This window comes from Sapajus apella, unplaced genomic scaffold (assembly GCF_009761245.1).
Source record: "Sapajus apella isolate SASKATOON/1434 unplaced genomic scaffold, GSC_monkey_1.0 scaffold21, whole genome shotgun sequence".
Lineage (NCBI taxonomy): Eukaryota > Metazoa > Chordata > Mammalia > Primates > Cebidae > Sapajus > Sapajus apella.
This window is the reverse complement of record NW_022436961.1, coordinates 1,335,854-1,360,225: the sequence shown is the minus strand read 5'-3', so window position 1 is coordinate 1,360,225 and position 24,372 is coordinate 1,335,854. Positions and strand designations below refer to the sequence as shown.

Below are 24,372 nucleotides of genomic sequence, written 5' to 3'. Positions count from 1 at the left end.
GGAAGGAAGGAAGGAAGGAAGGAAGGAAGGAAGGAAGGAAAAAGAGGCCGGGAGCAGTGGCTCAAAGCTGTAATCCTAGCACTTTGGGAGGTCAAGGTGAATGGATTACCTGAGGTCAGGAGTTCAAGACCAGCCTGGCCAACATGTTGAAACCCCGTCTCTACCAAAAATACAAAAATTAGCCGGGCGCACTGGTGGGTGCCTGTAATCCCAGCTACTAGGGAGGCTGAGGCAGGAGAACGGCTTGAACCCAGGAAGTGGAGGTTGCAGTGAGCTGAGATTATGCCACTGCACTCCAGACTGGGTAACAGAGTAAGATTTTGTCTCAGAAAAAAAAAAAGAAGAAGAAAAAGAAAAGAAAATAGAGAAATAATGGGGATGAGAAACTTTTCACTAACTTCCAGGATGGACATGGTAAAATGCGCTTCTCCTGTACGCAGATCCCAACTGTAAAAAAAATAGTGCAGAACACTCAGAAGTTGTCTAGCTTCATCCTTTCTCCAGTGCCCTGCATCTCTTGCAAGGGAGCAAATTAATAAGTCAGGAGTTAGGACCCAGAGATATGTTTTAGACTTACACGATCTGACAGCTGACTGCAAATCAATGAAGTGCACTTTGAGAAGCAGCACACTCGGCGAGAGGGGTTGAGACTGTTTTATTCCACTCCAGGTGTTGCTGTCCTCTTGGGTACCACTTTGGATTTTGAACCCCTGTATTTTCTTTTCAAAACACCTTTTTCCAATGGAAATGCTCTGTTGTTAAAAAGGAAGAAATTGTCTTTCTGAAACTGACATCACGATGCTCACAGATTTTATGCTGGTTCTCATCGTCCTTGGCATCCCTTCCTCAGGTAAGCCCAAGTCACACTGAATTAAAACTACAATCGCAGAATTATTTAAGCAGAGGAGGCAAAACTGTGGTGTTGATAATGTTAGAATTACAACACGTAATACACAGGGTATATTTACGATAACCCTTAAAATATGGCCCAAATGAGCAATTCTGTGAGATGCGGGGGGTTTTGCTGAAGAAATCGTATCTATGAATTTCATAATGTTTATGTTTTTGTCATTTGCTGCGTTTCTCCTTCTGAATCACTACGAGCTTGGTAAAAAGACACAAAAGCAGGAAAAATGTTGCTGAATCCACTGAGCATTACTCAGAGGATTGTTCAAATATTTGGCACAAAAATTTAGTATATCAACATTTTTCTATCATATTTACTAATAATTTCTATATCTGTGTTGATATTTAATTTTGTCCAATATGCCCTGTAGACCTATAAAAATATTTTATAAATTTGTGTATGTAGGTAGATTTAGTATGTTTGTATATCACAGTTAAACACAAGTGTATCAAATGTCTGTGAATATGTGTGTGTTTTATATGACTATTAACAACTGAATATAGAGGAATTTTTGATAGGGATAAAGGACAAATAAAAGGAAAGAGTGAAAGACAGACACACAGAGAGAGAACAAAAAGAGAAAAGGAAAGAGGGAGAAAGTTCTGAAAGGCTTTGGGGACTGGTCATTTGCACCAACCAGTTTCCTGGGTTTGGGAATCATTTCATCTTCTGTGTAACTTGAGAACAGAAAGTTTTCCCCATTGAATCAGAAACCATCTGAAACCGCAGCCAGATGGTGAGAAAAGCGTTGGTCCACTAGCAATTCGTATTAATTTCTCAGTAGTATTTTTGCCACATTTGATTATTGTAATTTCCAAATGGAGAACTGGCGGCACTGAGGGAGATTTGCACAAATCCAGAAATAAATTCTGCATTTCAAGGTCCCAGGGCGGCGAAGCACCTGAACATTATCCTATTACCAGAAATGACCTTTTCTCAGACCAAGGACTCAAAGTCAAACAGAGGAATTTCTAAATGCAGAAAGCCTCAAACTCATTTTCAAATATCATGAACTGTTGACTTTTCAAAGTCTTAAATGCAGTTTGCCAGTCACAAAAATAAGAAACTTCTGTGTGTTTGAGCTTACAATTAATGCATGTGTGTCTGATGTTTTCCTGTCTTTCTTATTCTATTTACTATAAAATAATGGATTCTTACCACTCTTTTCCCAGGGAATGATTTCACTCAATGGTTAGCGAGGGTGTTTAGCATACACGCTCTTGGTTCAGCTAAGCCTTGTCCTGTATGTACAATCATGATTACATAAGAAACCTGGAATTGCTTGGCACCTGATATTGGTCTCCATTGTGTGGGCTGCAAGTGTTTGGGATGGTTGTGTGATCTCTCACAGATCTATAGTAAATCTAATAACCTGTGATAAATCTTACATCTCTGAGTATTTCTAGATTCATCAGCATCTGCTCATATTTTAAAATCTGTCCCACATTTCCTTACCTTTTTTAACTTTACTACTCATTGTAAAGAAAATAATTTCTTTTTGTTATACAAAACCACTTTTTTCAACTTACAAGAGGCAACCCCTTGATTTTTATATTTCTGGCTTTGGTATAAAGATCCTCGGGTGTGGCCATGGGCTGTCTCTCATATTGCTATTTCATATTTTGTGTGTGGTGTCTGCTCTCAAAAAGCAGGCGGTGCATCCTATTTATCTTCTCATCTGTCTTACAACATGGTGATATGGTAAGGCATCATGTGTTTATTCATTCAATAAATATTTATTAAACATCTACTGTATACTAGGAATGGTTCCAGTGTGTAGGAATGCAAGAGGAATTTTTTTTTTTTTTTTTGAGATGGAGTGTGCTCTGTCACCCAGACTGGAGTGCAGTGGCATGATCTCAGCTCACTGCAACCTCCACCTCCCAGGTTCAAGCGATTCTCTTGCCTCAGCCTTCCACTTAGCTGGGACTACAGGCACGCATCATCACACCCAGCTAATTTTTGTATTTTTAGTAGAAACAGGATTTCTCCATGTTGGTCAGGCTGGTCTCGAACTCCTGACCTCATGATCTACCCCCTCCTCGGTCTCCCAAAGTGCTGGGATTACAGGCATGAGCCACCGAGCCCAGCCAGAAATTAAAACAAAGCCATTCTAATAAATTCTCCACTGGGCGTGGTGGCTCATGCCTATAATCCCAGCACTTTGGGAGGCCCAGGCAGGTGGATCACCTCAGGTCAGGAGTTCAAGACCAGCCTGGCCAACTTTGTGAAACCCCGTCTCCACTAAAAATACAAAAAATTAGCCGGCGTGGTGGTGTGCACCTATGATCACAGCTATTCGGGAGGCAGAGGCAGGAGAATTGCTTTAACTCAGAAGGTGGAGGTTGCAGTGAGCTAAGATCGTGCCATTGCATCCAGCTTGGGCAACAAGAGCGAAACTCCATCTCAAAAAGAAAAGTTCTCATGCTAGCAAGAATCCATTAAATATCCATCCTTTGACTTCACCATGAAGGCTAGCTCCATGGGTTGACAGAAGAGGCTGCCTTATTTGTGGTATGCTTTTTTTTTTTTTTTTTTTTTGACAAGATGGCAATAGTGGAAGGAAAAACCAAAATACCAAAATATACCAAAAGGCATCCAAACAAAACAATTCACATTTCCCAATCATCTTTGCTGAGATTTGGATTTCTTCCATTATTTCTTTTCTGTCCTGGCTGAGGATAAAAAAACAATGGCATTATCAGCAAAACCATGAATGATCCTGAAGACTTTTATGAAATCCTGTTCATAAAATTATGAACAGATGCTGATGCAGCTAGAAATACTCAGATGTGCGATTTATCACAGGTGATTGGATTTAGTGTAGATCTGTGAGAGAGAAAAGTTTTATCTATTAAGTCTTATCAGTTATTTAGACCTCAGTGTGAGTTTGTCAAAGTTTGCTAAAAGTGGATGTGGATATGGAGGTAGGAAGAGAGCAGGGGCATCTGAGAGACTGAGGAAAGGAAATAAAATCAAGAATAAACAGACCAAGGTTTGGCTGGGTGCAATGGTTCACGTCTGTTATCTAACATTTTGGGAACCCAAAGGGTGATCACTTGAGCCCCGGAGCTCAAGACCAGCCTGGGCAACATAGTGAGAGACATCTGTCTCTACAAAAATATGTAAAAATTAGCCAGGCTTGGTGGCGTGTACCTGTAGTTCCAGATACTCCGGAGGCTGAGGCAGGAGGATCACATGAGCCCAGGAGGTCAAGGCTGCAGTGAGCTATGATGATGCCACTGTGCTCCAGCTTGGGCAACAGAGTGACCCCCTCAAAAAAAAAAAAAAAAGAATAAAGAGACCAGAAGGTCAAGTCTTCAGTTCCAAAGGAAAATTTCTTTGTCTTGAGCTGTTACTAGGCACCTCATCAACATCTTTTATGATTTCATTCAGTGGGGCTGAGAGAGCCCCAGCCCCTCACAGGGGTGAGTCTCTCCTGCCCGCTGGTAGCTGTATTACTTTACCTGATTGCCCTCTCTGCTGAGATAAACAGCAGCTACCAGCGAAGGGCTGCTCCCCAGCCACAGGCACATCTTAAACTTCAGCTGTCTTTTGTACCTTGAAAACAGTAAATATCTGGCATTAATAGCCCACATTTTATGGATGTTTCATGGACACAAAGACCCTAAAAGCCCAGGAGGTGTGAGCTGCTAGAGGCCCTGGCCATCACCCGAGGGATGCTTGGAATGCTTGGATGTTAAATGCTTGGAATCAAACAAGAACCCATGGTCTCTAAATCTGAGTCCAGTGCCTCTAAATGTTAAATAAATATTTGTTGGATTCTTGTCCTAATGAGTGATGACTTTGGCAAGGGAGTCAGCCTTCCAAGCCAAGAGCAGCATGCTCTCCCAGATCCTATCCCAGCCTGAGTTCAGTGCATGGGAGATGACCAGCATCAGGCGGAGAGCGCTCCATCCCTGTTCCCGCCTCCGAACTGAAAGCCTTCGCACTGGCTCTCTGGAGCTCTCCGGCTCTCCATCTTCCTTCCTCTGCCCATGGAGTTGTCTGTCTGGCCCCAAAGGAAAAATATATATTTATGTAAAATAGAAACAAGCATTTATTTATTTACTTATCATAGCCTGACTGCACCACCCAGGGTGGTCTCAGACTCCTGGCCTCAAGCAAGCCTCCTGCCTCAGCCTCCAAATAACTGGGATTTATAGGTGTGAACCACCACACCCAGCCCCAGAGGAAATATTTTGACAAAAAAAAAAATGAAACAAAGATTAAGCAAGGAGGCTGGGCAAGGTGGGTGGCTCATGCCTGTAATCCCAGCAGTTTGTGAGGCTGAGTCAGGCAGATCACCTGAAGTCAGGAATTCGAGACAAGCTTAGCCAACATGGTGAAACGCTGTCTCTACTAAAAATATAAAAAATTAGCTGGGTTTGGTGGTGGGCTCTTGTAATCCCAGCTACTCAGGAGGCTGAGGCAGTAAAATCACTTGAACCCAGAAGGTGATGGTTCCAGTGAGCTGAGATCGTGCCACTGTACTCCAGCCTGGGCAATAGAGCGAGACTCTGTCTTAAAAAAAAAAAGATTAGGCCGGACGCGGTGGTACAGGCCTGTAATCACAGCACTTTGGGAGGCCGAGGCAGGTGGATCACGAGATCAAGACCATACTGGTCAACATGGTGATACCCCGTCTCTACTAAAAATACAAAAAATTAGCTGGGCATGATGGCGTGTGCCTGTAATCCCAGCTACTCAGGAGGCTGAGGCAGGAGAATTGCTTGAACCTAGGAGGCGGAGGTTGCGGTGAGCCGAGATCACGCCATTGCACTCCAGCCTGGGTAACAAGAGCGAAACTCCGTCTCAAAAAAAAAAAAAAAAAAAGATTAAGCAAGGAGGAGCAGGAGAGAAAAAGGAAGAGCAGGGATTTGGAGGAACAGCAAAACTCCTTTTTTTCTTTTACCAAGAGAGGTGGTGGAAAGCTTAACAGGCAGCGACCACTCTCTGAAGCCACGTTGTCAGACTAAGTGTGTGTGTTTGGGTCTGAGGGGAGAGGGACTCAAAGCAAAGAAATGTGGGGTGCACACAGCCACATGTGAGGCACGAATGTGCCCTCGCTGTGGAGCAGGGGACGTCCTCCTCCAGGGAGCACAACCACAGCAGTGCCCACCAGGGAGGCCTCGGGCAAAGGCCCCTGTGCCTGGCGCTGACAACAGCAGGAGTCTTGAGTGCATGACACAACGTGTCACCAAGGCGAAGAGTCTCCCTACAGCCAGACAAATACTGCTTGTGATGTGGTTTTAGAATATCATTCTTTCAGATAATAGATTGCTTTAAATAACAGGAAAGCATTCTGGAAAATACAATGCTAACAGCAAATCATCAAAAATAGCAATAACAGCAAATATATGTATATGGAATTGAATTTTTGGAGTAAGGGAAGATGGCTGGCCTGGCCACCAGAAGACCACGCAGGCCACCAATAGCAGGGCGACCCTGGGCAAGGCTCCTCTCAATGCCCCAGTATCTTCACCTGTAAAACGAGGGGCTGGGATGGTCCTGGAGGCCCTTCTTGGCTTTATTGTCACAGCTTTATTATCAGTTCACTTTTTCTTCCTCCTTCATCGAGGCTGAAATTGAGTCCAAGCTTCTCTATCAGATAGCCATAGCCGGGTGCAGTGGCTCACGCCTGGAATCCCAGCACTTTGGGAGACCAAGTCAGGCCAATCACTTGAGATCAGGATTTGAGACCGGCCTGAACAACATGGCAAAACCCCGTCTCTACTAAAAATTCAAAAATTAGCTGGGCATGGTGGTGCACACCTATAATCCCAGCTACTAGGAAAGCTGAGGCACGAGAATCGCTTGAACCTGGGAGGCAAAGGTTGCTGTGAGCCGAGATCATGGCACTGCACTCCAGCCAGGGTGACAGAGCAAGATTCCGTCTCAAAAAACAACAAAAAGCATCCACAATGAGGGGCACTCATCTTCCAAGAAAAAGTTCTTGATTTTGCAATGGATTACTGAGATGGATTTTAGAATATTGTGATTTATTTAAAATATAAGTCAATTTGCAAAAATTTGGTCTATGCACAACTTTCCAGGAATCCATTTATTTCTTAATTCAAAGACCACTTGTCCTGGAAACCTTGAGTGCATCTGTGATTTTACATCCTCGGGAGCAGTGAGCCAGGCTGGCTCCGCCTCAGTCCCCTGGGTCACAGAAAGCCCTGTTATGGCCTTTTGTTCATGTGTTCATTTGTTCATTCATCAAACATCATCAAATATTTATGGAGGCCCTGGTCTCAAAGGACCAACTGTGAGAAGCATTTGGCCTTTCTCGTAATGTTCTGTTACACAAGAAGGACAAACCAGGAACACTCCCAGCCTGTCCTCTAAGTCTGCTCCAGTAATGCCAGTGACTTCAGCTTCTATTTTGGAAAGGTTCTGGAGATTTGAAGATATTAGGCAGAAAGCATTTAATCTTTGGCTTTTTTTGTTAGGGGGATAAAGTCTGTTTGGGTCAGAACAGATTTGCATTAGTCAGGCTGCCCTCACAAAATACCATGGACTGAGGTTTAACAACAGACAGCTCTGGAGGCTGGAAGTCTGTGATCAGGTGCTGGAAAGTCAGTTTCTGGTGAGGGCTCTCTGCCTGGCTTACAGACAGCAGCCTTCTTGCTGTGTCCTCACTTGGTTTGTCCTCTGTGCCTCCTCCTCATAGGCTTTGTCGTTTTTTTTTTTTTTCCCATTTATTTTATTGCATTTTAGGTTTTGGGATACATGTGAAGAACATGCAAGATTGTTGCATAGGTACACACGTGGCAGTACACACTGGGGTCAGTTGGGGGGAAATAGGGGAGGGCTTTGTCTTTAAATACAGTCACATTGGGGGTTAGGGTGTCAACATTCGATTTTCGAGGGATGTGAACATTCAGTCCCTACCAGCCAGTACAGTTCATACTTTTTGTTAATTCAGACGGGAGGTGCATCTTCTGACAGTGGTAACACAGGTGGAGATGTATGCTGTGCCTGAAAGAGCACAGCTGCTCGCTGCCCCTGGATCTTGGTGAAGAGCAGGATTCCCGAATCAGCTGCCTTAGTGCAAATGCTAGGCATGTCAGTTCAGAATTTTAGATTTCCCCTTTCAATGTGCAACTCCACCTCCTTTCAGAATGACTGGACAATTTTCCTCTTGGGAAAGCAAGTTCATGGTCACAGTCCCCACACTTCTTTGGGAACCCTCTCTTATCTGTCCAAAACTCTCTCAGCTCAGCGTTGTATGAGCTAATAGGTGTGTGTGTGTGTGTGTGTGCGTGTGTGCACACACATTCACATGTGTTGGTTCAGGCATCATTCAGTTGTCCTCCACCTCCCTGGAGTGCCTTCATGCATTGTGAGATGGTGTCTTCAGTAATTTGTGCTAATCTGGCTGACCTGGGACTCAGGGACCCGGCAGGAACCGCAGCACTCTGGCATCTCAGCAACTAGTCAGGGCTGGGTTCAGATCTCTGTCAGTGGCTACAGTGACTTAACCAAATAGATCGCTTTTCTCACATACCAAGAAATTTGGAGGCCAATAGTAGAGGGCTATCAGAAACCCAGGTTCTGTGTGTCTTTCCATTCTGCTCTCCTATGTGTGTAGGTGTCAGCAAATTTGCAAGACACGTGAGTGGCCAACTCTCCAGTTCCAGGCAAAAAGAAGGAGACTGACATGTCAGATCAAGTCCATCCTTTTTAACAAGCTTTCCTGTAAACACCCAATCTCAACAGCTTCTAATTGCATCTAATTGGCTACATGTTTCATAGGCCATTCCCAGCTGCAAGGGAGCCCGGACTGAGCTTTGTAAGCCGGCACCATGCAACCCTGAATAAATTTAGCATCTGTTGCCAAGGAAAAAGGGGGAATGGCTATTGGGCAGGGAACTGCAGTGTCTGCCACAGTGCTGCTGTGGTTTGAATGTGTTCCCCAAAGTTCATGTGCTGGAAATTTGATCCCCAGTACAGTAGTGTTGGGAGGTGGGACCTAATGGCAGGTGTCTGGGTCATGGGAACACCACCCTCGTAAATGGATTTATGCCATTATCACAGAAGGGGTTGGCCACCTCTTATATCTCTCACCCCCTCTTTGCTCTTCCATCATGTCTGATGTAGCAGGAAGGCCCTCACCAGATGCTGGTTGCTCAATCTTGGACTTCCCAGTCTCTAGAACCATGAGCCAATAAATTTCTGTTCATGATAAATTCCCCAGGCTGTGGTGTTCTGTTACAGCAGCACAAAACAGGTGAAGACAAGTGCCTTTCAAACAATATTTTCTGCCTTAGAGGAGGGGGCTGCCTGCCCTGGGGGTGACTGGACAAGGACAGCTGTGTCCTCACTGCTTCCCTCTTCTCTTGAGCGGTTCACCTCTGGTCCCAACTCTCCAGATGCCCCTCAGCAAAACAAAGGCCATGAAGCTGACTGCATCGTTGCTTGAGTGTTTGTCCACTCAACAGCCATTAGCTCAGCAGCTGCTGGGTGACAGTCACCGTTCTAGGAGCCAGGAATACAGCAGTGAGGAAGACAATCCCCGACTTCCTGGAGCTGGCATCATCTAGGAAGGGCAGACAATAATAAACAGATAAATGTGATATGATTAGGTCATATCACTGGAAGATAAAGTGCCCTAAGAGGATGGAGAGGGAGGAATTTTTAAACAGTGTAACCTGAAATGACTTTCTCAAGGAAATGATGTTTGAGCAAAGACTGGACGAGTGAAGGGATGGCTGTGGGCTCTCAGGGTAAGGGTGAGAGAGAGCTTTCCCCAGGCAGATGCATTCTGGCTTGTTCTAGGAATTGCAGACTGGCTCTAGGGCTGGGGAGGAGGGTGCGGGCAGCATGGTAGGGGGTGCACAGTCAGGGCCACATGGGGCCTGGGAGACTGTGGTGGGACTCGGATGTTTCTTTCTGAGTGTGATGGGTAACCATCTGGAGGGCTTAGCAGGGAACTGACATCATCTTCTCCTGCTGCTGTGTGGGGAATGGACTGTGGAAAGGTCAAAAGTGGAAACAATTAGGAAGCAGTGCAGGAGTCCCAGAGAGAGCATCTGTGTTCTCAGCGTGGCCCCGGTGGAGACGGTGGGGAGCAAGCAGGACTGGGATGCAGGCTGAAGGATGTTAGGACCCGATGTGGGTTGGAAGAAAAAGAGAGGAGTCAAAGATGACTTCAGGAACGTCCCCCTGAGCAAATGCCCACCTCGCCCCCTAGAGGCTGTGGGGTTTCTCTCTATTCTCTCCCTGTACATTTCCAGGAAGGTTTCCCAGATCTTTACAGATGGATGCCCTGGCGGCTGCCCAGCTGGCTGCTCCCAGGGCTGCTCTTGGTACTAATAGTAATAAACAGATCCATTTTCGTTTATTTTGCTTTCTTAAAAAATTTTTTTGGCTGGGCGTGGTGGCTCACGCCTGTAATCTCAGCAGTTTGGGAGGCCGACATGGGCGGATCACCTGAGGTCGGGAGTTCAAGACCAGCCTGACCAACATGGTGAAACCCTGTCTTAAAAAAAAAAAAGAAAAGAAAAGAAAAAAGAAAAAAAATTTTTTTGAGACAGGGTCTTGCTCTGTCACCCAGTCTGGAGTGCGGTGGTGCAATCACCATTCACTGCCATGTTGACTTCCAGGACTCAAACGATTCTCCCACCTCAGCTTCCCAAGTAGCTGGGACTATAGGGATGAGCCACCACGCCTGGCTAATTTTTTAAATTTTTGTCAGGCAGGGTCGCCAGGTGCAGTGGCTCACAGCTGTAATCCCAGCACTTTGGGAGGCTGAAGCGGGCAGATCACTAGTTCAAAAGATCGAGACCATACTGGCCAACATAGTGAGACCACATCTCTACTAAAAATACAAAAATTAGCTGGATATGGTGGTGTGCACCTGTAACCCCAGCTACTTGGGAGTCTGAGGCAAGAGAATTGCTTGAACCAGGGAAGTGGTGGTTGCAGTGAGCCAAGATCACTTCACTGCACTCCAGCCTGGGCAACAGAGCAAGACTCCATCTCAAAAAAAAAAAAAAAAAAAAAAAAAAAAAAAGACAGGGTCTCCCTATGTTGCCTAGGCTGCTCTCCAACTCCTGGGCTCAAACAATCCTCCCATCTCAGGCTCCCAAAGTACTGGGATTACAGGTGTGAGCCACGATCCCTGGCCCACAGTTTTTTTTAAAAATAAGCACAAATGTAAGGTTGCATCTCTCCCTATTACTCATTTTAAGCGGAAGGAAATAGGGCCCAGAACCCTCAGAGCACACAGCCCACCTCCCCCATGCCTCTGTCCACTCTATGGAGCTGGGATGAGGCACCTGAAATTGCTCCTCTCTTAGGAAAGTATATACGGAAGCCTCCTGCACACAGGGGAAGCCGCACTGTTTTGCTTTTCTTCTTAGTAAGAATCCCTGCATTTTGACTGGGCATGCCTCTCATGAGATCATTACCCAACACGTGGGTCTCTCAGTGGGAAGAAAAAGGGTTTCTATGGTCAGGACATGGTGCAGAATGGGTTGCATTAATCGCGTGCTGAATATACAAGGAGGGGCAGGTTAAAGCCCCTCTGCTAATCAGTAATGGAGCGGCACGTGTGAATGGCCACTGCACTCCAGCCTGGGCAACACAGTGATACCCCATCTTTTTTTAAAAAAAGGAGGGGGCTTCCGGCTAGGTGTGGTGGCTCATGCCTGTAATCCCAGCTCTCTGGGAGGCCGAGCTGGATGGATCACAAGGTCAGGGGTTCGAGACCAGCCTGGCCAATATGGTGAAACTCTATCTCTACTAAAAATACAAAAATTAACCAGGCATGGTGGCATGCGCCTGTAGTCCCAGTTACTTAGGAGGCTGAGGCAGGAGAATTGCTTGACCCCAGGAAGCGGAGGTTGCAGTGAGCCAAGATGTGCCATTGACTCCAGTCTGGGTGACAGAGGGAGACTCCTTCTCAAAAAAAATAAAATAAAATAAAGGAGGGGCTTCCTTGTTTTAAATGTGATAGCAGTGCATTGTAAGGAAATAAACTTTCTCTTGGGACTGCATTCCTAAGCCATTTCCCCAACTGAAGGGTTAAAGCTTAACACTGGGTGTTTCTGAGACTGTCACACAGTAAGGCACTGGGCAGAGTGTGACATCCTGGCTGCTGACCAAGGAAGGACTTTGTAAGGGAAGACTTCCTTGGGAAGAAGACAAAGAGGACCGTGAGGGGCACACACTTGGTGTTCAGTGACCACATGCCGACTCTGACATCTATTAACACACATGAAACGAACACCCACTCTAGGCCAGGCCCTGTTCTAGGTGTTAGGTAAACATGATCAAATACAACGGCCACTGCACCTGTTGTGAGGGAGCTCCAGAGGGAGACAGGCATGACAAATAGACGAAAGACTTCCAAAGGGAGATGCTGGAGAAAAACAAGGCTCAGGTACAGAGAACAGCTTGTGGGCAGCGCCCATGTCTGCGAAGAAGGGGCATTGCAGATGGCACCAAAGGTGAGGGTCGGGTGGCTGCAGATGGAGCTTTTGGGGCCTGCGTATTGACCCTGTGATGGGAAAATCTTGTGAGAGAGTGCAGCTCTGGGTAAAATGTGGATTCTGTGTTCAGCTGTGCATGTTTGCGGGGAGGTGGGAGTGGACGTGGAGACCCTTGTATACTCCAAGCTGCCTTTCAGGAACTGGGCTGTTTAGAAACAGACACAGCCTACGGCGCAGGAGGTCAGGGCCACGGGATGCCACGGGATGCCACGGGACACTCATCCAGGCATCACACCCCTCCCACTAACCCGGGTCTCCCACGATTCTTTTACAGCCACTGCAGGGTTCAGTTCAATTGCCGAAAATGAAGATGCCCTCCTCAGACATTTGTTCCAAGGTTATCAGAAATGGGTCCGCCCTGTATTGCATTCTAATGACACCATAAAAGTATATTTTGGATTGAAAATATCCCAGCTCGTAGATGTGGTGAGTAATCCTTGGCACGTGGCTAAAAAGAACATGCATTCCTTAACCTGTTTGTGAGTCTAAAATATTTTTTATTCCCTATGTCTGACATTTCAATTTTAAAAATAATTTACTGTGAGAGAAAATCTGCCCCCAAGAAGCCACTGAAATGACCCTGAGGAAAGAATGAGAAGTTATCATGGGGTAAATTTTCATTGCAGCACTGTTAGCGGGGGTGTTTTTTTGCCAGGGGGAGGATGTGGTTGCTAAGATAGTCACTGCCCCTGGCCCGGCTGCTGAACACCCAGGGAGGAGCGCTGGGAACCGCAGACAAGAGGGGCTGAGGCCGGGGCTGATGTGCTGTGATTGCCGACCCTCCCTGGCTGTGCCCTGGGCTGGCAGAGGTGTCTGCAGGGAGACGGGGTGGTGAGAACAGCGCCCAGAGCAAGGCCTGTTCTGGCTCTCCCTAGGCGGCCCCGTCACCTCTCCTGAGCTCACCCATGCCGTTGCATTCTGATTTTCCTTTTGAGCTTGCATTTCTGCCATGATTATGTCCTTAGAAGAAATCAGTGAACTTCAACTCCCTAAAGCAACAAAATTGTCCTGCTACGGTCCCCAAAGCCCCAGAAGAATCCTCTCATGTTGCCCATATTTCCCACCCCACTACACACATGTGCGCACACTCACCTGCCCTGGCTGGCTCAATACCCCAGGATTCCTTCTAGAAAGTCATGCAAAGTCCATCTCCAATTTAGCTACTATTTACTTCTTATTTTATTTTATTTTTTGAGACAGAGTCTCACTCTGTTGCCAATCTGGAGTGCAGTAGCAAGATCTCAGCTCACTGCAACCTCTGTCTCCCAGGTTCAAGTGATTCTCCTGCCTCAGCCTCCTGAATAGCTGGGACTATAGGCACGCATGATCACACCCAGCTAATTTTTTTGTATTTTTAGTAGAGACAGGGTTTCACCATGTTGGCCAAGCTGGTCTCAAAATCCTGACCTCAGGTGACCCTCCCGCCTCGGCCTCCCAAAGTGCTGGGATTATAGGCATGAGCCACTGCTCCTGGCGTTTTTTATTTTTATTTTTTTGAGACAGAGACTTGCTCTTTCACTGAGGCTGAAGTGCAGCGGTGTGATCTCAGCTCACTGCAACCTCCACCTCCTGGGTTCAAGCGATTCTCCTGCCTCAGCTTCCGAGTAGCTGGGATTACAAACGTATGCCATCATGTCTAGCTATTTTTTGTATTTTTAGTAGAGACGGGGTTTTGCTTTGTTGGACAGGCTGGTCTCGAACTCTTGACCTCAGGTGATCCACCAGCTTTGGCCTCCCAAAGTACTGAGATTACAAGTGTGAGCCACTGTGCCTGGCCTACTTTGCACCTTTAAAGTGCCTTCTGGGTTATGCAATTAACTGCTACTTGTTTTAGTTCTTTTTCATTTTAAGCAAAATCTGCAAGTTATTTGACTGTTTGCATGCCATTTGACTGTTTTAAATTGAGAATCTTAGGCCAGGCGCAGTGGCTCATGCTTGTAATCCCAGAATTTTGGGAGGCCGAGGCAGATAGATCACCTGAGGTCAGGAGTTTGAGACCAGCCTGGCCAGCATGGTGAAACCCCGTCTCTACTAAAAATACAAAAAAATTAGCTGGGCGTGGTGGTGTGCATCTGTAATCCCAGCTACTCAGGAGGTTGAGGCAGGAGAATCACTTGAACCCAGGAGGTGGACGTTGCAGTGAGCCGAGATTGTGCCACTGCACTCCAGCCTGGGCGACAGAGCGAGACTCTGTCTCAAAAAATAAAATAAAAAATAAATTGAGAATCTTTTGGATTTGGAACACCTCAAAGGTAAGACTCAGATTTTTCTGATCAAAAACAAACAAAAAACATCTGGGTGTGTTGGCATGCACCTATAGTCCCAGCTCCTTGGGGATTGGGGCGGGAGGATCATTTGAGCCCTGGAGCGTGAGGCTGCAGTGAGCTAAGGTGGCATCATGGCACTCCAGCCTGGGCAGCATCCTTGAGACTCCATTTCTAAAACAACAAGAAAAACCACAACTTGCTTTCACTTTGATTTACAGTACTTTTCAAATTGTCATTTTCTTAGGATGAAAAGAATCAGCTGATGACGACCAATGTGTGGCTCAAACAGGTAAATTTCAATCCAAGTGATTGTGTCTGCCAACCCAATCACTTATTTTTTATTTAGAGAGGCTCCCATCGGAAAAACAATGATTTAAGGGGGCATAGCATGTTCCTCAGGGAGATGTGTGGCAACGGTCTGAGGCTTTTATTTTCTGTGGTGTTGGGGAGCTGGTCCTGGAAGCCCCTGGGTACGCACTGTTGTGCGTGGTTGCTCCCGGCAGTAGAGCTGGTCATGAGGCAGGGGGAGGTGACTCTCCTGCTGTAAGGCCTGGGGATGGGCCCTGGGACCATTCAGAGAAAAGAACAAACAGCCTCCAAGATGTACCACTTTCCCCCAGGTAGGGAACTGCAGCTGGGTAGGAAAATCAGGGCTGCATCCTCCCTAGTCTCCTCTAGTCCTCCATGGGTAGAATCTACCTCTAAAACCTCTTGTTGCTTCCGAGTAAGAACTGAGCCCTAAATGAGGGAATAATGGGGCTGCCCATTGTTAATTTCAGAACAGAGTGAAGCCCAAAACAATGAATACATGTTTTCCTGACATCACTGAAAATGCATTTTGAATCATTTTCAGCTTTCTTCTGAGATCATTGCTTTTCACTTGGCTACAGCTTATTTCCTAAACCCAGGGGAGTGTGTCCAGAGGAGTTTGTTCTAGGATTGTCAGTAAATAATACCATTCAAATCCCAGTTTCGCATATGTTATCTACAAAGAGAAAATATTGACACTTGACAGTGGGAAAGAAGTTTGGTTTATCCCAGCTACTCAGGAGGCTGAGGCAGGAGAATTGCTTGAACCTAGGAGGTAAAGGCTACAGTGAGCCACGATCTCACCACTGCATTTCAGCCTGGGCAACAGAGCAAGAGTTTGTATCAAAAAAAGAAAGAAAGAAAGAAATTGGGTTTAATTCCTTATTTTGTGTTTTTATTTTGCTAGTGATTTTTAAAAAATTTAACTTGCTCTTATATTTATTTGCTTATTTATCTGAGACACTGTCTCTTTCTGTTGCCAGGCTGGAGGGCAGTGGCATGATCTTGGCTCGCTGCAACCTCCGTATCCCAGGTTCAAGTGATTCTTGTGCCTCAGCCTTCCGAGTAGCTGGGATCACAGGCGCCTGCCACCACGCCGGCTAACTTTTGTATTTTTGGTAGAAATGGGGTTTCACAATGTTGGCCAGGCTGGTCTTGAACTCCTGACCTCAGGTGATTCACCCACCTCGGCCTCCCAAAGTGCTGGGATTACAGGTGTGAGCCACTGTACCCGACCTAAGTATTTTCAATGAATGTCCAGATATTGCCTAATTTGCCCCACAGATTTAAAATATTCCTGGTAGGATATTTCTGCTAATGCTTTATAAGGAGCAATGGATACAAGAAACAGCAAGGTTTCTTTTCATGTCGTCAGAGTTCTCCCACCCAACAACTTTAGTCAGAGTTAGAGAACTATCCTGATTTTCAGTGCTTTCTACTCATCTGGTTCTCCAATCATAGATATAAGAACAAGTTGTGAAACGGGTCTGCACATTGTTTTACTTGCAAATAAAAATATCCAGGAGAAAATAGGCCGGGCACTGTGGCTCATGCCTGTAATCGCAGCACTTTGGGAGGCCGAGGCGGGTAGATCACCTGAGGTCAGGAGTTTGAGACCAGCCTGACCAACATGGTGAAACCCCGTCTCTACTAAAAATACAAAAATTAGCAGGGCATGGTGGTGCTCGCCTGTAGTTCTAGCTACTCAGGAGGCTGAGGCAGGAGAATCTATTGAACCCGGGAGGCGGAGGTTGCAGTGAGCTGAGATCACAATACTGCACTCCAGTCTGGGCAACAGAGTGAGACTCCTCAAAAAAAAAAAAAAAAATCCAGGAGAAAATAATAAGCTTGAAATGTATATATTAAAATACCATTTAAATAAACATATCTTGCTATACACCCATCTCATTCCTCAGTGACTTACCCACTTTTGCAATTCATAGGCCGTAGAATTGGGAAGTATTTTGAGTTGATAAAGGCCAAGAAGAAATCCTATATCGAGCTTGCAGGGGAGAAAAGAACCCATACTTTCCTCTTAAGGTGTAAACAGGCTTAGAAGTTAGTAAAAATCAAACACACACACAAACCTTTACTTCCCACATGCCTCCTTCCCCCACTGCTCTTTTTTGTTTTTGAGTTGGAGTCTCACTCTGTTGCCCAGGCTGGAGTGCAGTGGTTCGGTCTTGGCTCGCTGCAGCCTCCACCTCCTGGGTTCAAGCGATTCTTCTGCCTCAGCCTTCTGAACAGCTGGGACAACAGACACGTGCCACTACACCCAGCTAATTTTTGTGTTTTTAATAGAGATGGGGTTTTGGCATGTTGGCCAGTCTCATACCCCTGATGTCAGCCCAAGGTGCTGGGATGGCAGACATGTGCCACTGTGCCTGGCCGAGATGAAGCTCTAACCTTTCACATAAAGCAGGGGTCCAGGGAATAGTAGGTCTTTTCACTTTTCTTGTGGTTTTGAAAATAAGGAGTCATTTCAGCCAAAGAGAACAGCGTTAGACAACAAAAGGGTGGGAGCCGAGGGCCCCTCAGTCGTCAGCTACAGCTTTGGAAAGGACTTCCCACAAAGTGTGCCACCAGAATCCCAGAGGCCTGGTGGGTGTCTTCAAACCAAGGTGGAATTAAATCCTAAAAATCAATACAACACCCAAAACTGAGCAGGAGAACTCCACAGGCATGGAGCACATTGACACTTGGAAGAGTCAGCCCGCTGACAGAAGTTCCCATTTAACAGAAATAATGAGAATAATCGACTTTTTTTGGCATAAGTGTGTAAGGTACAAGTGCAGTTTTGTTACACAAATATATTATGTAGTGACGTCTAGGCTTCGAATGTATCTGAATACTAATGTACATTGTACCCATTAGGTGATTTCTCATCCCTCACCCGCCGCCCACCCTCCCACTCTTCCGAGTCTCCAATATCTACCGAGAATAATATACTTTAATGGTGTTTAATTCACAAACGCTAAATGAGGTTTATCTCATTTAAACCTCTCTGCCACCTGACTTAGGAAAAGAGACATCATTACCCGTTTCATAGAGATAGAAGAGTCCAATCCTCAACCGGCTGGAATGTGGGTTTCTTAACCCCTGGCCAGGGTCTTTCTGGCCACATGCAGCCTCCTCCCTGAACACTAAGCCCTGCTTCTAGATCACAGGAGGAGCCAAAGCAGGAGAAACGAAGCTTCACATTCCAGAAAACTACAGAGGATATAGTCAACACGGCATCCATTTGCACAGATTGAATTGGGTGTGGGAAACATTACAGTGGATGTTAGTTAATAAGTGCTTTATGGCACAGACAATGTTGGGGCAAAAAAGAAAGGTCAATTTTACAACATTGGGTGGCAAGCAGGGAAGGCTGCCTGGAACAGGAAGCATTGAGCTCCGCCATAATGTTACTTTTATGCTTTAAAAAAATGATTTTTAAAGCTATAAGGATAAAAGAAAGTTGAAGGATTAAAGAAAGAAAAGAAAAACAAAATAAAATACATATTTATAAAAAAGCTATCATTGGTGTTTTACACAGATCTTAGTTCTAGAGCAGCTAATAATATCTCAGATTTACTGAGTACTTACTAAGTGCCCAGGCATGATGCTGACTGTGTCGTGGGAATAATCCCATTGAATTTTCACAGCCATCCTATAAGGGAGGTTCTATTATCCTCCTAACTTTGCAGATGAGGAAACTGAGGAAGGTTAAACACTTTTAGGGGAAGTCCAGCTTCTGTAGAGAAATCATTCCCTTGCCTTAGACTGGAGGGAGAGTTTGGAGCGTGTCTTGTTCTCCTGTTAGTCCTGTTCCTGTATAATTTCCTAATCTTGGTCATCTAAGGCTTTGATTCCTTAACCTTCGGGACAGCTGATGGAATTGGTGTAGAAAGAATTCAGGAGAGAATGAAGTTAGGATCCATTCCACCTTCCATCCATTCACCAGGATTTATTGAGAGCCTATGGGCCAGGTGCCCTGCTAGATCCTGGATATATAAAGAGCAACACACAGCACTACCTGCAAGAAGAGGACACAGTGTTAGTTACCGAAAAATAATCACCATGATAAACAGCACAAAGGATGTACATATAAACCACTGTGGAGCTTAAAAAAACACAATGAGACAGGAAGAAAGTCAGGGAAAGCTCCCAAGGAGCTTTAATTTAATTTAAATTGACTTAATTTGACTGAGCTTAATTTGACTTCTTACAGAAGTTCTACAACCCAAAAAGGTGGAGAAGTTGTGAACCCCTGAATAGTGAATAGCAGTCCAATAACACTGCTATCCAAAAGCTCTCACATTTGTGCAAACCCACTGGTAACTCTTAGCAATCATCCCTGTGTGCCTCAGACAAAATGAAAACAAAATGCCCATTTCTCCCTCTTTCCTCTTTTGCCTCCCAGACACTGAAAAAATGCTCTCTAATTCATATCCACTTGGAGAAAAAATCCTACGTACTTGGAACAAAAGCATGTTCCATGGCAGCGCATGCAAATGAGATACTTGTGGGGATTTTTTTTAGCTGATTCTCCTGTCTTATCCTCTGTTTCCATAGCTCTCCTCTGGTATATTTAGACACTGCTCTTCTATCCTCTCAACCAAAGAAAGACCTTTATAAAGCACAAATCCAGCGACATCCAGAGGAAGTCTTCTACATGGAGCTATTTTTATTTTATTGATTTTATTTTGCAAACTAGTTTGTCTTCCTCCTTTGTACTTCCAGACGGTAATCAAAACCCCGTAAACGATAAATATAATGTTAACACTGACTCACCAGAACTACATGAGAAAGTACTTACTGCCCCAGCCCCTCAGATCCTGCACCGTCATATTCAAGGTTAGGAAAACTTGGAAAGCACCTCAGAGGCAATGGAAAATGAAATTGACCTTTTTTTTTTGAGACAGAGTCTTGCTGTGTCACCCAGGCTGGAGTGCAGCGGTGAGATCTCGGCTCTCTGCAACCGCTGCATCCTGGGTTCAAGCGATTCTCATGCCTCAGCCTCCTGAGTAGCTGGATTACAGGCACCTGCCACCAAGCCCAGCTAATTTTTGTACTTTTAGTAGAGACAGAGTTTCACCATGTTGGCCAGGCTGGCCTTGAACTCCTGACTTCCATTGATCCACCTGCCTTCACCTCCCAAAGCGCTGGGATTACAGGCATGAGCCACCGTTTTGGCCAAAACTGACCTTTTTTGAAATGACACAAGTGTTGGCCCTTTTGCCTAGATGTTTCCATAGAAATAATCACTATGACAATAAATGCCAAATTTACTCACTCCATATTTCCTGAGAGCCTACTCTGCACTGTATAAGTGATGCAGGGCAGTTGAGCCCCAAAACCAGGGCTCCACCTGGCTTTACCCAGGAAAGAATTCAAGGACAGCAGCGGCAGAGACACTGCTCCCTAAAGACCATGGCTACCCGCCTGGCAGTGTGCCCGACCAGCAGCTCAAAAGTGAGCTGCAGGTATATTTATACTCACCTTTAATTATATGCAAATTAAGGGGCAGTTTATGCAGAAATGTCTAGGATAAGGGTGGTAACTTCCAGGTCATTGCCATGGCAAAGGGTGGTAACTTCCGGGTATTGCCATGGCAATGGTAAACTGACATGGAGCCCTGGCGGCCATGTCTTACGGAAAGCCACTTCTGCCTGGCCCTGTTTAGCTAGTCCTCAAGCTGGTCTGGTGTCCAAGTCCCTGCCTCCAGAGTCAGTATCACCTCCGGGCTCATTGTGCTAAGCTACCCTGTGTTAGCCAGACAGACTCCATTTTTCTGAGAGCCAGACAGACTCCATCTTGACCTCCACCTCACTCCTCCTGCCACTCTTCCCTTACGTGCATACCTGGGTCTTGCTACTATGCTGGGTCATACCGTACTTAGAACTATAGAAACATATAACCTTTGTAACTATAGCCTGCTTGGCAAGCCCACTTGCCATTGTGAATGCCCCCACCCCTTGACTGATTATATGACAAGTATTGAATAACCCCCTGGGTAACTGGCAATCATGGGAACCACTTGTATATATCCTCCATGAAAATCAACAATCATAAGAACCCGCTGCCTCCTAGTTACCAGCCTTCCTTATCTAACTTGCCTGTCCTGCTTCTGTAAATTCTGCTCCAGCTAGGCTCCCCCTCCCCTACCTAAATCAAGGTATAAAAGATAATCAAATCCCTTCCTCGGGGCCGGGAGAAATTTGAGTGTTAGCCATCTCTCGGTCACCAGCTAAAAATAAGGGACTCGGCAGGGCGCGGTGGCTCACACCAGCATTTGGGAGGCCGAGGCGGGTGGATCATGAGGGCAAGAGAGTGAGACCATCCTGGCCAACATGGTGAAATCCCGTCTCTACTAAAAATACAAAAAAAATTAGCTGGGCATGGTGGTGCGCACCTGTAGTCCCAGCTACTCGGGAGGCTGAGGCAGAAGAATTGCTTGAACCCGGGAGGCAGAGGTTGCGGTGAGCAGAGTTCGTGCCACTGCACTCCAGCCTGACGCCTGGTGACGGAGTGGGACTCTATCTGAAAAATAAATAAATAAATAAATAAATAAATAAAGGACTCATAATTTGAAACTCAAGCGCGTGGCGCTGTTCCATCTAACTCGCCTGGGTATAACATCATAAGGCCCTGAGCTGGGCACTGCTGTATATGCAAATAAGACAATGAGAGGTCTGAATGACCCAGCTTTGCTGTAGCTGAGACGCGGTTAGCTCTCTTTTCCCCGTAACGATCCTGAGGAAAATAATGCTGGAATGTCTGCCAAGGCCGGCATCTTAAACTAGCAATGTGTTTCCAATAGCTGATGTCTGCTTTAGATCAACAAAAAGTTCAGCAAACATGAAGACCTCATTGGGTAGAACCCTGGAGCTGAACTTCCAGGAAAAATAAGAAGCAGACCTGTTATGGAAGGGTCAGGCTAGCCCTAGAGGTCTGGGTGATCTCCCCAAGAGTCTAAGTATCATTGGCAACGTGGAATGGCAGTTATAAGTTCATGAATTCATCTCAGATCTTGACTTATTATCTGATTTTCCTTCCTTTTCTGTAACCTTACTCTGACCTTATCAAAGGAGGCCAAGTTTGGACTTCTTATTCAAGTGGACCCTGGTAAGAATTAACTGAGTAGAGGTCAAAAGGCCTACTATATAAACTTGGGGAAGTCACTTCACCTCTCTGACCCTCAGTCTCTTCATCTATCAAATAGAGGTGATCCCTAGCTCACAGTTTTGTCTGGGAATTACATGAGAAAATGTGTGTGAATGTGACTAGTTCAATAAATGTCACTTCCTGTTGCCACCTTTGAGATTTCTCATTCTTTTTTTTTTTTTTTTTTTTGAGACAGAGTCTTGTTCTGTTGCCCAGGCTGGAGTGTGGAGTACAGTGGCATGATCTCAGCTCACTGCAACCTCCACCTCCCGCGTTCAAGTGATTCTCCCATCTCATCCTCCCGAGTAGCTGGGATTATAGGCATGTGCCATCACGCCTGGCTAATTTTTGTATTTTTAGTAGAGATGGAGTTTCACCATGCTGGCCAGGCTGGTCTGAAACTCCTGACCTCATGTGATCTGCCCGCCTGGGCTTCCCAAAGTGCTGGGATTACAGACATCAGCCACCATGATTGGCCTTCATCCTTAATAACAAGTCACATTTCTTGGCCTTAACAACTCACGAATTAAACAGGAATATGAAACACATAATATGTCATGTTGCTGCCTTTGAGATTAAAATGAATCAAAAATAATTTGGCTTTAAGAATTTCACATCTGGCCAGGCTTGGTGGCTCACGCCTGTAATCTCAGCACTTTGGGAGGCCAAGCCAGGTGAATCATGAGGTCAAGAGATAGAGACAATCCTGGCCAACATGGTGAAACCCGATGTCTACTAAAAATACAAAAACTAGCCAGGCACGGCGGCGTGTGCCTGTAATCCCAGCTACTTGGGAGGCTGAGGCAGGAGAATCACTTGAACCCAGCAGGTGGAGGTTGCAGTGAGCCAATAGCATATCATTGTACTCCAGCCTGGGCAACAAGAGGGAGACTCTGTCTCAAAAAAAAAAAAGAAAAAAAAGAATTTCACATCTAAGATAACTGGAGATCCCAGGGAAGTTCCAGAATATCTGTTTCTTTTTATCTTTTGGTCCTATTAGCATTGAAGTTAGAATAATTCGGGGACTTTGTTTATAGTTTTTACAAAAAGCCTTATGATTTAGGTTTAAATAAAATTTGATTCTGGATTGCGATTTAGCTAGGCATTTATGAGTGATTATTGAGGTAATACATATAAGAAAAGACAATTTTAAGGGATCATATATATTTGATGTGGATTTGAAATTGCAGTTTTCTGAATGAGGAAACCTAGAGTTGGAGTATTTTTCTATTTTTTTCTTAGTCATAGATTAACTTTGATATTTGGCTCTGACATATTCTGTGCGTTCCTATTTCCTGCAAAAACACAGCTCTCAAGCTGAGAACTGCTGCGATGCGGAGCTGGTGTTTGTCGAGGGCTTTGAGTGTTGCAGCTAGAACACTCTACGCAAACACGGAATATTATTTCTAATCTCTTACTCTAAGATGGGAGAGACAGGAGCTTAATCTCCAGATGCTACCAGGGTTTCAGAGAGAACAGGGAAATGACCAGAAAACCTCGCAGCCCCTTAGAGAACCAGATAGAAGTTTGGGCTCTGGCTGCTGACTCTGCCACTTGCAAATATCCTGTGGCTTGTGCCATTCTAAACTCATGGTGGTCCTGGGCTATGGGGTACAGCTCTGTGGTGACCACACATCATGGCAGAAATTGGGTAGGCTGGGCATGGTGGCTCATGCCTGTAATCCTAACATTTGGGGAGGCCAAGGCAGGAGGATCACTTGAGGCTAGGAGTTTGAAAGTTTGAAACCAGCTTGGTCAACATAGGGAGTCCCCTGTCTGTACAAAAAATTAAAAAGTAAGAAAAAAAAAATAAGAAAAGTTAGCCAGGTGTGGTGGTGCATACCTGTAGTCCTAGCTACTCTGGAGGCTGAGGTGGGAAGATGGATTGAGCCCAGGAGGTTGAAACTGCATTGAGCTGTGATTGCACCACTGTACTGCAGCCTGGGTGACAGAGTGAGACCCTGTCTAAAAACAGCAGTAAAGACACTGGATGAGCCCTCTGATGGACAGCTCAGGGAGAGCATTCTGTGATTCCCAGGTCTGATAGCAGAAGGACACGAAGGTATTGAAGAATGTCTCTAAGGCTGGGCGCGGTGGCTCACGCCTGTAATCCCAGCACTCTGGGAGGCCGAGGCGGGTGGATCACGAGGTCAAGAGATCATGACCATCCTGGTCAACATGGTGAAACCCTGTCTCCACTAAAAATATAAAAGTTAGCTGGGCATGGTGGCGCATGCCT

At 45.6% G+C, this 24,372-nt stretch overlaps 1 protein-coding gene and 1 long non-coding RNA gene across 3 annotated transcripts in view; one reads left to right on the top strand and one right to left on the bottom strand.

Moving 5' to 3' along the window:
* Positions 1 to 300: 300 nt before the first annotated feature.
* The window catches only part of CHRNB3 (cholinergic receptor nicotinic beta 3 subunit), a 45,984-nt gene continuing 21,912 nt past the window's right edge, over positions 301 to 24,372 (top strand). For both annotated transcript variants that reach the window (XM_032288051.1, XM_032288052.1), the window contains exons 1-3: positions 301 to 850; positions 12,683 to 12,834; positions 14,920 to 14,964. In XM_032288051.1, coding sequence (XP_032143942.1) covers positions 799 to 850; positions 12,683 to 12,834; positions 14,920 to 14,964 — 249 coding nt within the window. In that variant the 5' untranslated portion in view covers positions 301 to 798. The remainder of the gene's footprint in view (positions 851 to 12,682; positions 12,835 to 14,919; positions 14,965 to 24,372) is intronic.
* The window catches only part of LOC116558256, a 7,800-nt gene continuing 2,471 nt past the window's right edge, over positions 19,044 to 24,372 (bottom strand). The window contains exons 2-3 of the long non-coding RNA XR_004271920.1: positions 23,569 to 23,573; positions 19,044 to 19,141 (exon numbers count right to left, since the gene is read on the bottom strand). This is a non-coding gene — a long non-coding RNA (uncharacterized LOC116558256). The remainder of the gene's footprint in view (positions 19,142 to 23,568; positions 23,574 to 24,372) is intronic.